Here is a 15,288-nt window from a genome sequence, read left to right as displayed (position 1 = left end):
CGCCCATGAGCCTGAACACACACACACAACTACAGATCACACACGCCCATGAGCCTGAACACACACACACACACACACACACACACACACACACACACACACACACACACGTCCATGAGCCTGAACGCACACACACACACACACACACACACACACAACTACAGATCACACACGTCCATGAGCCTAAACACACACAAAACACAACTATAGATCACACACATCCATTAGCCTGAACACACACACACACACACACACACACACACACACACACAAATCACACACAACTACAGATCACACACGCCCATGAGCCTGAACACACACACACACACAACTACAGATCACACACGTCCATGAGCCTGAACGCACACACACACACACACACACACACACACACACACACACACACACAACTACAGATCACACACGTCCATGAGCCTAAACACACACAAAACACAACTACAGATCACACACATCCATTAGCCTGAACACACACACACACACACACACACACACACACACACACACAACACAACACAACACAACAACAGATCACACATACACACACCTGTTACATCCAGGACTTCAGATGATGCAAACTCTGAATCAACATGCATCAATGCTATATTTTTCTAATTGTCATAATCATTTGTTAACAAACAAGTATTCATTACTTCAATGAGCTCATTGTTTCTGCCTTAAATTATTACATTGTTTAAATTAATTTATTTTTAGCTAACTGTTATTTTGAACAAGTACATTTCTGAAATACATAACTTAGACACAGTCTCCTCTGATAACAGATCACTCTAAACTGTAATGTGGACTCATGCATCTTCTGTAAAGCTGCTTTGAAACGATGTGTATTGTGAAAAGCGCTACACAAACTGTGGAATGCATCAGTTGTATTAGTGTTGTGATTGGTGTGTGTGTGTGCATGTTTCTCTCCTCTGTATATTTCTATCTTGTCTCGAGCTGTTCCTGAATAGGATCCCAGCGATAACCTGTTCCTTATTACCATCCTGGCACTCTCCTCATCCTGGTTGATGCCGCGTGAACGGAAACAGGATAAAGCTCAGGAAGAGACAGACTTAAGTCTGAGGTTTCCCTGTTCTCCCGTCACAGACTCTCCAACCCTAGTGTTCGCTTAAGAATCAGAGTGTGATTCATGTGTATAGATCATTGACATTAAGAAATGCCAGAAGTACATGAATTGAACTTTAAAGTTGTTGTGGTTTACCACAACCATCCAATCAATTCCCCACAGACAAAATCAAGCCCCGCCCACATCTGTTCTTGTTCCAGAAGCGTTTTCCACAGATTTACGGCACAATAGGGAGAAAAGACCAGACCTTCAAGAGCAGATCACTTTAGTCAACAATTGGAACAATACAGAACAATACTGCTGATTGGCTCTCTCTCCTCCCATCATGAGTGGACACGCCCCCTACTGCTGATTATAGGCTTGTTGGACTTCATGCAGCTCTGCACAGACCGATCGGCAGCTGACTTGAAGCAGTGCACGCCGGTTAGAAATTTTGTCCAACTTGATACCGCGCCACGTGACTGTGACGTATGCCATCAAATTACAGCGAGAGCGATTGGAGAGTAGCCGGAGAACTCAGCCAGCGCAGCTTCTCACGAGCGGCTGCACGAGGGCTGATGACGACACAGCTGTTCCACGATTGGCCGGATTCACCGCATGACAACGATCACGTGTGTTTCATGTTTATTCTCACGCCTATAGTTCCACTAAAGCTCACAAATCAGTTTTTTATAACAGTAAAAACTCTTTTCATGTAGTTGCGATGTTATATTGTGTCATGTTCATCAAAATAAAATTTATCAAAAAACGTCGACTCCACTTCATTGATATTAGCCTAACTATAGACTTATGTTGAACTCTATTCTCGTTCAAACAGCCGCTGTATGAAGCAGAACATAAGAATTGAATGAAAATGTCTCTGAAACATCTGTGTATTTGGCAAATATTGCATTTATTTCACTTCAGCTGTGGTAAAGTATGCAAACACCACGTGAGCGGTCACTACTGGAACCAGAAAGTGTCCGACTTCACGTCTCCGTTTGCAGCTCCTCCCCGCCTGCACGCGGACACACCCCCTACTGCTGATTGGCTCTCTTTCTCCTCCCTTATCATGAGTGGACATGCCCCCTACTGCTGATTGGCTCTCTTTCTCCTCCCTCATCATGAGTGGACACACCCCCTACTGCTGACTGGCTCTCTTTCTCCCTCATCATGAGTGGACACACCCCCTACTGCTGACTGGCTGTCTTTATCCTCCCTCATCATGAGTGGACACACCCCCTACTGCTGATTGGCTCTCTTTCTCCCTCATCATGAGTGGACACACCCCCTACTGCTGATTGGCTCTCTTTCTCCTTCCTCATCATGAGTGGACACACCCCCTACTGCTGATTGGCTCTCTTTCTCCTCCCTCATCATGAGTGGACACACCCCCTACTGCTGATTGGCTCTCTTTCTCCTCCCTCATCATGAGTGGACTCACCCCCTACTGCTGATTGGCTCTCTTTCTCCTCCCTCATCATGAGTGGACTCGCCCGCTACTGCTGATTGGCTCTCTTTCTCCTCCCTCATCATGAGTGGACACACCCCCTACTGCTGATTGTCTCTCTCTCTCTCTCTCTCTCTCTTTCCCCCTCATGAGTGGACACGCCCCCTACATCTGATTGTCTCTCTCCTCCCCCATCATGTGTGGACACACCCCCTACTGCTGATTGGCTACAGGTCGTTCCTCTTTGAACAGCGTTTCTCAGAAATTGCTTACTGCACGTTTAATGCCTGAAAGCACGAGTGACGACTGTAGATCAGCGCATGCACACGTGTGTTTCGGTACCTGACGATGTTGGGGTGGTCGAACTGCTCCAGTCTCTTGAGCAGCGCCACCTCTCGGACCGTGGACAGTGGAAGGCCGTCCTGATTGGTCTGCACTCGCACACTCTTCAGAGCCACGAACTGCCCGCTGTCTCTGTCGCGAGCCTTGTAAACCGTACCGTAAGCGCCTCCGCCGATCTCTGCCACCGGCTCGTACTGAACCACACTCTCCTGCTCCATCGCCTGCAGAAAACACGTGTTATCATGACACGCCTCTCTGGAGAACTCCACTGTGATTGGCTCTCTGCTGTCAAACATATGCGTCTATAAAGAAACTGTGAAACTGAGAATGTTTAATAAAGGCTGTGAAACAAAGTTTGTGTTTACATAATATATATGTGTATTGTGTATAATTATTTTGTATATATAAAAACACACATATGCATGTATACTTAAGAAATATTTGCATGTATATACTGTATATATATATATAATTTATATTATACATAAATATAAATATTTTACATATAAATAACACATTTTTCTTAAACATATATACATGCATGTGTGTGTATTTATGTATACAAAATAATTATACACAATACACACACACATATATTATGTAAACACAAACTGTTATTTTCGATGAGAATAATCATGATTAATAATATTTTTTTGTGAAATAATTTCACAGCCCTAAATTAAATTTGACATTAATAACCTTGCATTACTCTCTCTAAACACGGTTTCAAAAAGGTTAAATCTCAAATAATTCAGTCTGGTGTTTTTAATATGTACATCAAAATAATAATTGTTTGTTACAATGTATTTGTGTTGTATTGACACATTGATTACAATGTTTAAAAAGTAAGTAGGCCTACAGTAAGTAATAAGTACACAATAAGTGCACTGTATCAAATCATTTATTTAAATGTTAGTACAAATAGTAAAAGACACTTAATATAAAAGTGTGACCGCATTAGGTTACATTTTATTTTAAGCTGTCCTTGATACAGATTAATTATACATTTAAGCACTGAGTAATAATAATCAAATACATGTTTGTACTATAGGGGGTTACACTTTATTTTAAGGTGTCCTTGTTAGTGTAATTATATATTTAAATACTGAGTGATATTAATTAACCACATGTACTTACTATAGTGTTAGGGTAGGTTTGGTTTAGAGTTAGTTGCATGTAATGTACTGTTATTTCTATAGTATGATGTGTAACAAGATCACTGTAAAATAAAGTTTACCAGATTAGGTTAGGTTTAGTTGCATGTAATTGTGCATAATTTATAGTAAAAAAAGTTTTTTTAAAGTATAACAGGAAATTTAAACATTTAGCTGCCTTAATATTTTAGGAAGTAAATCAGTCGTAGGCTATAATTGACCACTGATTATTATCCCAGTAGGAAGTCATGCTGTTAGGGCTGCTGGGAAAAGTACCATGGTAAAGTACAGTAAATGTTTGTGTTTGTCCTGCAACAGTCACACACTCACAGGATGAGCAGATGTTCGTCACTCTCATCAGTCATTATGAGTTTAACTAAACTTGCAGTCAGCAACAACACGTCATCAGATCACATCCGCCGAACGCAACATCAAACCAAGCGCAATTCCGAGTAAAGTAACAAACACACTTAATAAGACACGCTCACTATGGAGGTAGATTTGTGTCTTTATTATTCAATCAAAAAAAAGGTTGCTTCAATCAAAAAATATATTTTCAATCAAAAAAACCCGTTTCAATCAAAGAAAAAAAGTGTTTGAATGCAAAAATATATTTGAGACTCAAAAAAATGCATTTGAACACTATTTTTTTTTGCTTGAAAATGTTTTTTTTGATAGAAGTGAAGGTTTTTTTGTTTGAAGCAACTTTTTTGATTGAAGTATTGTTGTTTTGTGTTTGGGCCATATTATGGGTAGGACATTTGTGTCTTTATAATTCAATCAAAAAAGAAGTTGCTTCAAACAAACAAAACATATTTTCAATAAAAAAATCACTTCAATCAAAAAATAAACCTTTTCAATCATAGAAAAAATGTTTTTGAATGCAAAAAAATATTTGAGATTCAAAAAATTGCACTTGAACACTTTTTTTTTGATTGAAAATGTTTTCTTTGATTGAAGTAATCTTTTTTGTGTTTGGACCATGTTATGGGTAGGACATTTGTGTCTTAATTATTCAATCCCAAAAAAGTTGCTTCAATCAAAAAAAAAACATTTTCAATCAAAAAAAAATAATTTCAATCAAAGAAAAAACTGTTTAAATGCAAAAAAAAAAAAAATCATTTGAAGTGTTTTTTTTTTATTGAACTTTCTTTTTTTTTGAATGAAGTGAAAAAAGTTTTGAAGTCGTTTTTTTTTTAAATCATTTTGACACAAACGTACCGCAGTGGGGGCGGGTGCTTCCCCATTGGTCAGACATGCTTGAGTGACAAGTGTCTACACCAACGACGTCTTTCTGACAAGCAAGTCATGGTCGCCACTCGCCAGCGAGCCAGGAAGCAGTGGTGGAGTTGTTGGTAAGTAGATAAAACCGTATTAAAATGATTGGTGTCACGTTATTAGCCTACTCTGTTTGATATTTCGATTAAACATACAGCTTGCTAACTTAGCTCACGTTGACTAATTTGTGTGATGGTGTTAGATATCTGACGCCTCATATTGTCAGGCAGGCTAGCAGGGTGCGCTAACGGCTAATTGAATTGTTTATTTCACTTAAGTAACGTTACAGAGGCTTGCTATGTGCTAGTGCTATATTGTGTTATAATACGTAACGTCATTAGTGGTCAAACAACAGTCCACAGGCCAACTGTTGCCCACAGCGCTGCCTGTTTAGCAGCAACAGGTCATGCAGAGCCTGAGTCTATCTTCTCACACAGCCCACAGGATTACAGCTATTTGACCGTCCCGCTCTCTCTCTCGCTCACGGGTAGTGGTCTCCCCACCATCACAGTCAAATGCTCGCAGACACAGAGGCAGATGCTGTTATTTTGAGAGCGGGGCTTACATATGCCGTCCCGTACGGAAAATAATGTTGCATACCACCGGTAACATGAATATATATTCCGTTGCTCGGTGCGCAAACTAGCTGTGTCAGGCATTATTTATAAGTAGCCTAATGTCCTGCACAACTCCACATGGAAAACTGGCAGTTCAATGAAGTGATGCTTATTGTCTGACATAGTGTACAAGTAGTTACTAGCTTAAAGTATTGTGCCAATAATGATCCTTCTGGTAAATTTGGCATTCAGTTGAGACACAAAAGCTCTTAGTTTAATGAAAATCTTTGGAAAAGAAGACAAGATGGTTTGTTTAATTAGTATTCATTTATTTAGATTTCTAATATCATATAGTATTGTCCTGTCAACCCATTACAAGTCTTGCCTTATTCAGTGTTGATTTATTGACATGTTTATGTAAGATGTTTTATTAGAAGGTGTGTGAGTGAAAGTTGTCTGAAGTTGTATTTTTCTATTTTATTGCAATGCTGATTGATAATGTAGGACTCTGGTCCTGGCTTGGCCTAAGTTTTGGTGTCTCTAGGTGCTGTGCTCTGTAGGCATGACACATTAATTTCTTTATGTGATACTTTATTTTTTGCATCAAATTATTTGAAGTATTGATAAGCAGTATTGATATCGATACAGGTATTGCTGCACTCTCAATTATAACTGCTCAATAGTGTCGTATGGTTACTTTTATTATACAAGCCATCAATTTTGATGGCTTGTTAGTGTAACCGTTAAGCATAATGGCATTAATGCTATATATAGCGTACATTTAGCCAGATATTTTTTATTTTGTTTTGTTTTTTTTTTAAAGTAGCTAACTAGCTAAAGCCTTAAGTAGCTGAAATTAAGTTGTCTCGTGTCTCTGTCTGCAGCAACACACACACACACACACACACACACACACACACACACACACACACACACACACACACACACACACACACACACACACACACACACACACACACACACACACACACACAGACAACGATAGCTACCTACATTAACTGCAACATCTTTCCAGGCAGCAGATGGACTAATTGTTTTTCCTGTTGATCAAATTATGTTTTTTTAGGCCAAGAACTCCACTAAAACTTTTTGGAACAGGATTGCTTAATAAAGGTAAGAATGGATGGGTAGATTTTATTTATGGTTTTGCTCTTTTTATGTGTCCGGTGTATTGTAGGTCATAACCATTTTCACAACAGCCATCTTTTCTCCCTCCCATTTAGAAAGACCAATACTACACATCACCTCTTGTGCATGTCTTCATGGCAAGGCGATTATCACATACTCAGGTTACACTCCACTTGCTGTTAACTGGATTCACACTTTTTAATCTTTTTAAAAATATATATATATATATATTAGTCTTTTTAGACTCTACCTGCTTCATCTAAAGTGATTGATGGTGTTATTGTTGATAACAGTGGTTAACTTAGGATCTAATCTCTCATCCCAGTATGACGAGCAGGCAGCCACTGCCGCTGCGCAGACTTTTCTGTCAGTGCTTAATCGCACCATAGAAGAACCCAGGCAGAGGAGTCAGGACATGCCTACTCCTTCAACTGTACAAAACGAGATGTCCAGGTAGTGTAGCCAGCCAGCAGTAGTGCATTTATTTTTCAAGTCAGCCATGCGGTATCAGAGCTGAGGGTGTAGCAACAATAGTCTTGACTCAAATGCACGACTCAAACACAGCGTTAGGCAGGGTAACAGTCTTTACTGGAAAAACAGGTTCGGTACACAAGTAATCCATCAGCGGGGGCAAACAAACCAGACAGGGATCAGGCAAAGGCGAGGTCAACCAGAACACAGGCAGGGGTCAATACCAAGGAACTAGAAAATACTACAGAGCAATAAAGGCTATGAAGTAACGCACGGGGACAAAAAGACGAACTGGCAACGGACAGGGGAAACACAGGGACTATATATACACACACACAGAACAGGTGAAAGTATTGAGGGTGGGGACAGACAATCAAGGAGGAGGACGAAACCACACGAGGAGGGAAGGGGAATCTGAAACGAGAGGAGAAGTCAATACAACAAGATGACACAGGAAACAGAACTATAACATGGACCGAGTCATGACATGCAGGTTGTAGGGGATTTGTGAAATGTTATTCCACATACACAGCCATCCCATGCAAATTTAATTTTTTACTGACCCCTTTTTGTAAAATATTACAAATCTATTTTACAAACAAGGGTCTCACATTTTTTTACTTTTTTGCAGATCATTCCCTGGATTTTTCAAAAGAAAATCTGCAGACAAACACAGAGACAAGAAACATAAACCATGGAAAGGATTTGACATGGCTTTTTTCTTATTGAGTGACAAAGCAGAAACAACCCCGACCACACAAGATGAACTGGAGCTACTACAGGCAGGGCTGGGAAAGAGGACTCTCTCGATCACTAAAGACTTAAGCCATGAAGAGGTGAGGAGCAGCATCTTTCTTTATCTCCCCCTACCTCCTCTATCATTGCCTTCTCCACAATCGATTTTTACAGATATACCTTCCTGAAATGTTCTGTCTTTATTACTGTAGTTGTCCACTTTACTGGAGAGCACCTACCCGAAAATGGCAAGTCTTGAAGGAGGATGGCTTCTATACAAAGCAGCTGGTATGTTAAACAAGACATTAGATTAACATAAGGCTATTTGAATAGAATCTTTAAATAGTGTGGAGCCCTGCACTACACAAGGCTTTTCCGAGTTCAAAAGGAGTTTCCAGAGTTTCCCTAAATAAGCTGTTCGAAAATACTGACTTGACAGTTTTTTTGTTTTTTTTTTAAGTGGGCACATCCATGTGTACAGTGATCATAATGTGATAACCAAACTTGCCGCAAGGAGATATGGGAAATTTAGTGAATAATGTTAGAGCTTAACTCAAGAAGAGATGTCATAGAGGCTCGTATCTAAACATAAAAACATCTAATATATTTTTCTGAAACATGACATTGTAGATTATTATAATGCAGAACACCTGATTGTGCACGTTTTAACTTTTTGTCCTCGATTTCATTATCATTACAGTCGATAATACTTTTCCTCATGTCATTATTTTTCACTTACAAGTATGCCATGAATGGGTCAACTTACACTGGCTGAATGCCATGCTCAGCACACTGATGTTAATATACTTGGTTGGCACTACTTTTAATTCCCATAAAACTTGAATTTGCAGGTGGACATGGAAGGAGGAGAATGACCGCTGTCGCCTTAGAGTCAGAGGGATACACTGGCTCTGTTCTTAGAAGCGCCTCCGCAGGAGGGAAGTTTATGTTATATATTGCTCCTCTCCAAGAGAAGATTGATCTGACACCACTGCCAGTGGATGCTCCAGAGTTCAGTCTCATGCCAAAGGCTACATGCACACAGTGCAAAATGGTCATGCCATTGCAAATGCTTGCCCTTCATGTGCAAGGTGATTGTGAAGGGACGTCTTGGACAGCTCTTTGTGATTCAGAGGTGAGACGCCTTTCTTGTCACATTTTTCCACTTAATGCAAGTGAAAGGTGAATGTTGCCACCAGGCCTCCAGACTAACTTTTTTTAAAACTGTCCCTGGACATTCCTGAAAAACGGTCTCAACCATCCCGAAGTGAATGTAAACTGTCCCAAAATCGAAATGGTGTTTTTTTTAGTGTTTTTTTTCTTCTCTAATTGTTATCATCTATGTCTGTTATTGGCATAAGATAAACAGAAACATCATTATGAGAAAATAAAGTGTAGTCATAATAAATTAAAAAAGCCCCTGGAAACATGAATTTGAATATTAAAAATACATATATTATATCAAAGCCGAGTGTCTGATTAAGCATCCACAAAAGTCTGAGTGAAAATAACCATAACTATAAGAAAACCTGGTTTAAAAAAATGAATTTTGCTGTTTAGATTAAAAAAATCTTGGCCTGTTTAAATGTTAAATGACTGACAACTGTCAATCAGTGTTATCTAGTTATCTGACACATTGTTTGGCTGCATTTTCAGCAAGAAGATGAGGAGCTTGATTCTTCTGTTCCTGCGACTTTAGATGTGCCACCATCGAACAAGGTATGGTTATATGTAGGACAGAATAATATTTATTGCAATAATAATATAATCTTTTATATTTTTATTACTCCTGATTTTGAGTGAAACCATAAATGATCAAATGAACATTTACTATTTACCATTTATGCTGAGAGGGTTGCTATAAAAATTGGAACTAATCCTGTCCATACATCTTCCCATTTAGCAAAGTAAGACAAAATGCCCGATATGCAACAAATACTTCCCAAGCCAGGACATTGAGTTCCACGCCAGTATCTGTGGAACAAGGTAAGTCAAGTCACATTTATTTATATAGCACATTTCGTGCGACAGGTGCAGACTCAATGTGCTTAAGAGTAAAAAAATAAATAAATAAATAAAACAGACAAGTGGTGTATGTCCTTTGCATATAATAACATCACATTTTTTAGTTTGCTGTGATTAGATGGAATTCATTGTAACTTCCATTCTTAGTTGTAGTCCTGTATGGAGCCCAGATGCTGGACCTGAAAGTCCCCATGATCTGCAAGAACCAACACAAGATCCAATAGATGACATCTCATGGTAAAAAAAAAGAAAAGGGATCTTGAAACTTTGATTTTGCTGCCAAAATATCTTTAGATTTTTAAGATGTAATAATTTATTTTAACAGTGAAGAAGATGTTCTGCGTTGGGTTGACTCAAAAGTTGAGACGGGGAAGACCTTCAACATTTGTGTCTCGAGGGACAACATGCTGGAGAGAGGTCTAAAGCTTTGGCAGCGCCAGAAGACTGGAGGCCCAGCGAACAAACTGAAAATTACCTTCATAGGAGAAGCTGGCATCGACACTGGGGCATTAAGGAAGGAGTTCCTGTCTGGTAAGTAGTAAGCCAGTCACAAGTGTGTAATACTTCCAAATCAACAATAAAACCCTGTGACTGAGGCTGTTCTCTGGTTTGTTTATGTCCACAGAGATGGTTGCTGGGATAGAGACGCGCCTCTTTGAAGGGGGGAAGAAGGGGAAGATCCCAAAATACTCCATCACTGACCTGGACAAAAACTATTTTAAGTTTGTTACTCTTATTCATATTCTCATATTAATCAACAGTATTACTTATTTACTTGCATTTACACAATGGTGTATACTATAATGGTGTGTACAACTACTCACTGCTAGAAGAATAGACTACATTAAAAAGATATTGCTCGTGGTACACCTCTACATATCTTGTCTTAAGACACTTTGACTCTGTGACTTTGGGTACATAGTAAGTAACCATTCCAAATATTGGCTCCTGGCCATTCCAGCCAGGAACTTATCTCCTGATTCTGTAACGTGAGGCACCTTGGTGTACAAGTGCACCCCCCTGACATGATGCTGGTATGTCACAGGGACTTGGGTACATAGGAATGAATTTATATTTTCACCTCGTGCATTGTATTTGTCTTATCCGGCTTAGTACAATGTTACGATGTCATTTAGCAGACGCTTTTATCCAAAGCGACGTACATTGAGAGTTCCTACAACACAAGCAAGGACTTGTGTAGTACTTCCTACTCTTTGTAACTGGATATCTCAGGACAAACAGCTTGGCAGAATTTGATTATATGTGACCAGAAGGTCCAGTTGGACTCTGAACTAATTAGATTTTGGAGTTCAAAGGTTAAGGTCACTGTGATCTCACAAGGTGGTTTTAGTCTGAAGAATGTGATCTTTGGGATGGATTGATAAATTAGTCAAAATTAACCTAAATATTCACTTTCATATTTAAATTATATTCCTTCAGCCTTCACCACATGGGGTAAACAGAGGATGTTGGCCTAAATGGCAAACTGACTCTTGTTGCTGGAGGAATATACGTACATGGAAGTATTTTCAACAATCAACTTTCTCTAGCATAGTTTTTAGATAATAGAGGAAAAAAATATATCCATGGTAATGGTGTGAATGAACAGGGAGGTCAATACATAATTTTGTCATAGCATCACTTTTTTATTTCCCCCTCTTATATCCAGAGTTGCTGGTGAAATATTTGCAGTGAGCCTTGGCCAAGGTGGACCGCCTCCAAGCTTTCTTCAAGAGTGGTGTTACCAGTATCTGGTGACCGGGACACTGAAGGACATCACAAAAGAAAATGTGCATGATGCAGAGTTGTCCACATTAATCGAAATGGTGTGTTGAAATCTCAAGCGCATATCCTTCCCATTATGAAAGTCTTGTGTGAAAAATATTTTTTCTGGAAGTTATGTTTGGAAAATATGCTTTCAGATTGAAAATGCAACTGACGTGACACAGTACACAGAGGAAATTCTTAACTGTGGATATACGGGCCCCATCACCTTGGAGCACAAAGACAGCATAGTAAGGTATGCATTGTTTTTTCTATAGCTCACCAAACGTTTCATGGATTTTTACCAAGGTGCAGTGAGCCAACCATGGTCTACAGATGACAAGTTAAAGTCATTGGGCCTCATTCACCGCCAGTGCATACGCACAAATCTGTGCTTAAACCTTGCGTACAATCGTTTGACACACAAATCTGGGATTCAGCAATATTTTCAAAAGGTCTGCAGTAAGATAGGCACTAAAGTTAATGTCCAATGTCTATCTTTTTGTTAGAGCTGTTTTGCTACATGCCACCACGAAGCGTACACCAATGCTTCAACAACTGCAAGAAGGCCTTGAACTCTACCAACTACTGTCAGTCATGCAAAGGAAACCCAAGGAATGTCGGAATCTTTTCGTGATTGGGGATGATGACAAGGTAAAATAAACAAGACGGGTGCTCATAAAACACAGTCTTGCTAACGAGCCTAAGGCAAGGCAACTGTATTGAAATAGCAAATTTTAAGCACAAAGTGATTAAAAGTGCTTTACACAGTAAAATAAAAATCTGCATATAGAATCCACATTTATAAAATAGTAACATGAATGCCTAAGTCCAAAACCAGTCCAAAACCTGTCTCACACCCCACACTTGGAGATGGCTTTCTGTGTTACCTTCAGTTGAGAGACAGCCATTTTAGTCCCCCTCTTAGACAATTTATGGAGTGGGATTTTGATTTGATTGGTGGTTCCGACCTATAATAACTCTACTGTTCAATTTAAAGTGGTTCATTATTTCCTCGCCCCACTATTTTACTCGTGATCTAACGGCAAGTGACTTTCCGTTTGTCTGAAATGCATGAAATTTTAGAATTAGACTCCCACTTAAATATCACGTCTCATACTGTTTGTTGTGCTAAATATAATTGGTTTTAGCTATGCTCTTGTCTGTCTTGACTTCTAAGATGCAATCCAAACTAACCAGCCCAATGTACTTTATGTTTCAAGGTTGATTCACATTACATCATCTCCAGCCTGGCTCCAGTGATGAGCGAGACAGGTTCAGTAAAACAAAGGACAGAGACGCAGATACTGAACTTCTTTCAAGATTTCCTTCTCGAGCTGGAGGGTATGTATTGGCATTACATTTTTACATGTTGGTAGCAGAGCTACTCCATGTCTACAGCAGCTGGTTTAAGGTCATATGCAAGTAAATCACAGACATTGTGGGGAGTCTGGGTACGCTACATGAGCGACCTACAATCTGTGCAATTTATGCTTGTTCTACTAGTGCAGCTTACTCCCCCCCGCTTTTGGTAATTTTTCTAAAATCACGTTTTGCTTTCAAATCAACTGAGCTGCACCAATGTCAATGTCATCCATCAAACTGAATATGAAACTTTTTCACCATTTTCTTGCATTTGACTATGCTTAACTAAAGATGGGGACACCAGTCAGCCTGATGAAGAAGACAATGGAGCACCGCTCTCGGTTCCTCGAGTGATGCAGTGGCTCACGGGGCAGGCTCACAGACACATGCTGGTCTCAGAAAGGGAGAATTTCAAAATCACAGTCCTGTTCGATCACACTTGTCTTGAACGCATGCCAAAGCACACAGTGTGCTACCCTGTTGTGAGTGCATGCAGCACCACTATAACATTCCCCACAGCACATCTGAAAGATAGTGATGCATTTAAGTCCAACCTTGAAATTGCAATCCGATATGGTTCCAGGTTTGATAGAGTTTAACTTTTTGTTTTACTAAACCTGATGTGTTTAGTCAGTTAATTTTAGTTCAACCCTGATCCTCTCAGACTACTAGTAATCACCACTCCTGCAAAATGTCTCCTGTTGTCTGCTGGGTGTTCTGTTATTTTCTTGCAATCAGTCTTGCATATAGAAACGTTCTGAAATATACTGTACAATTAATGGTATACCAGCATTGACACCCCCTCCTTCTCTGGGAAACAAGCAGAAACTGATAACATGACAGCAGAATTTCAATTGGCAACACACTCAAAAGCTCTGAATGTTTGGACAGTTGCTATTGCTCTCATGTGTCTGATACACTGTGCTCAAAATTATACAAAGCAAAATTTAAAGAGGGATGTATTTCTTTGCATTTCTGCTTGTTTCCCAGAGAAGGGTGGGTATAAGTCTGACATTTGACATTAGGTGTTGACCACTGAAGAGACCAGAAAGTGCCATAGAGGTGTTAAAAATCTTGTTAAAGTTATAGTCTTTTGTTACTATAATAAGAATTGTTGTTAATAATAAGAATAATAATTATTATTATTTGAGCCGATAATGTAATTCATTGTCATATGATAATTGTCATTTTAAATATTTTTGTTATATTGAATATACTGTATTTTTCACCGATCGTTTTTACACACAACAAGCAGGCAGCAAACTTAATTGATTAGGCTATTCAAATCTTCCTATGTGGCGGCAGGACAATTCAGGATCTACTGTAAGGTCATTAATGTTCTGTATTTTGTTCCAGCAATAAAATAATTTGAATTAAAGTGGTTCTCGTCAGGATGCGAGGGTCTGATGCTCCTTCTGTTTATGCATTTTTCATGTTTAGAGATGTGTGTACATACGGATATGATTACCCAGCAAACATTTTGATGTCTTTCTCACGTCTGATTAATGTTGTACATTACGAACCGAATCGGGTTGAATCGGAAGCTGACGAATCGGAACCTAACTTCAGCGTCGCTTGGAGTTAGGTTCATCCTGTCGTCTATTTGAGGCAATAGAGGGGCTGAAATGAAAGTTTTTCTTAGGTCGTTTTTCAGATGATTAAACGCCGGCAAATCGACGTGGAAGCGACAGAAGGAAAATGCAAAGATTGAGACTTGAACTCACATGTCCCAGCTGAGAGACGTGTGCTACCAATGCACCACTGAATTGAAGAGCCCCTTACGTGTCAGGTTGATCTGTATCATCATGTGTACACAGCTGATCAGAGAGGGATTTTGTTTCGACCTACATATTGTTATGATTCTACTTACCGAAAACAGATAATTAAAAATCTTTATATAAAACAAATGTTCAGTAA

At 39.3% G+C, this 15,288-nt stretch overlaps 2 protein-coding genes across 5 annotated transcripts in view; one reads left to right on the top strand and one right to left on the bottom strand.

Annotated features, from left to right (window-relative positions):
• The window catches only part of cdk4 (cyclin dependent kinase 4), a 44,301-nt gene that overhangs the window by 22,474 nt on the left and 6,539 nt on the right, over positions 1-15,288 (bottom strand). The window contains exons 2-3 of one of the 2 annotated variants that reach the window (XM_081357390.1): positions 4,358-4,514; positions 2,874-3,094 (exon numbers count right to left, since the gene is read on the bottom strand). In XM_081357390.1, coding sequence (XP_081213516.1) covers positions 2,874-3,091 — 218 coding nt within the window. In that variant the 5' untranslated portion in view covers positions 3,092-3,094; positions 4,358-4,514. The remainder of the gene's footprint in view (positions 1-2,873; positions 3,095-4,357; positions 4,515-15,288) is intronic. The other variant, XM_081357389.1, reaches the window with a different exon arrangement.
• Positions 5,313-15,285, top strand: LOC308685537 (uncharacterized protein). 3 transcript variants are annotated; one of them, XM_081357384.1, is made up of 17 exons: positions 5,313-5,382; positions 6,950-6,996; positions 7,107-7,172; positions 7,337-7,464; positions 8,114-8,318; positions 8,430-8,505; positions 9,069-9,352; positions 9,874-9,936; positions 10,121-10,203; positions 10,390-10,479; positions 10,568-10,773; positions 10,868-10,964; positions 11,912-12,068; positions 12,165-12,262; positions 12,516-12,660; positions 13,230-13,350; positions 13,663-15,285. In XM_081357384.1, exons 3-17 carry the CDS (start codon positions 7,146-7,148, stop codon positions 13,968-13,970), a joined length of 2,088 nt encoding a protein of 695 aa, XP_081213510.1. In that variant the 5' UTR covers positions 5,313-5,382; positions 6,950-6,996; positions 7,107-7,145; the 3' UTR covers positions 13,971-15,285. The 3 variants fall into 3 exon arrangements, with proteins under 3 accessions (XP_081213510.1, XP_081213511.1, XP_081213512.1); XM_081357385.1 differs by lacking the exon at positions 7,337-7,464; XM_081357386.1 differs by lacking the exons at positions 5,313-5,382; positions 6,950-6,996; positions 7,107-7,172; positions 7,337-7,464 and adding an exon at positions 7,831-7,975.

Source organism: Scardinius erythrophthalmus, assembly GCF_964197995.2.
Source record: "Scardinius erythrophthalmus genome assembly, chromosome: 25".
Classification (NCBI taxonomy): Eukaryota; Metazoa; Chordata; class Actinopteri; order Cypriniformes; family Leuciscidae; genus Scardinius; species Scardinius erythrophthalmus.
The sequence above is the reverse complement of the archived record's forward strand: the minus strand, read 5'-3'. Positions and strand labels throughout refer to the sequence as shown.

Coding starts and splice junctions, on each gene's coding strand:
- LOC308685537 (XM_081357384.1), top strand. CDS start 7,146: ATGGCAAGGCGATTATCACATACTCAG. Junction 10,774..10,867: donor AAGGAAGGAGTTCCTGTCTG/GTAAGTAGTAAG, acceptor TTATGTCCACAG/AGATGGTTGCTGGGATAGAG. Junction 12,069..12,164: donor TGTCCACATTAATCGAAATG/GTGTGTTGAAAT, acceptor ATATGCTTTCAG/ATTGAAAATGCAACTGACGT.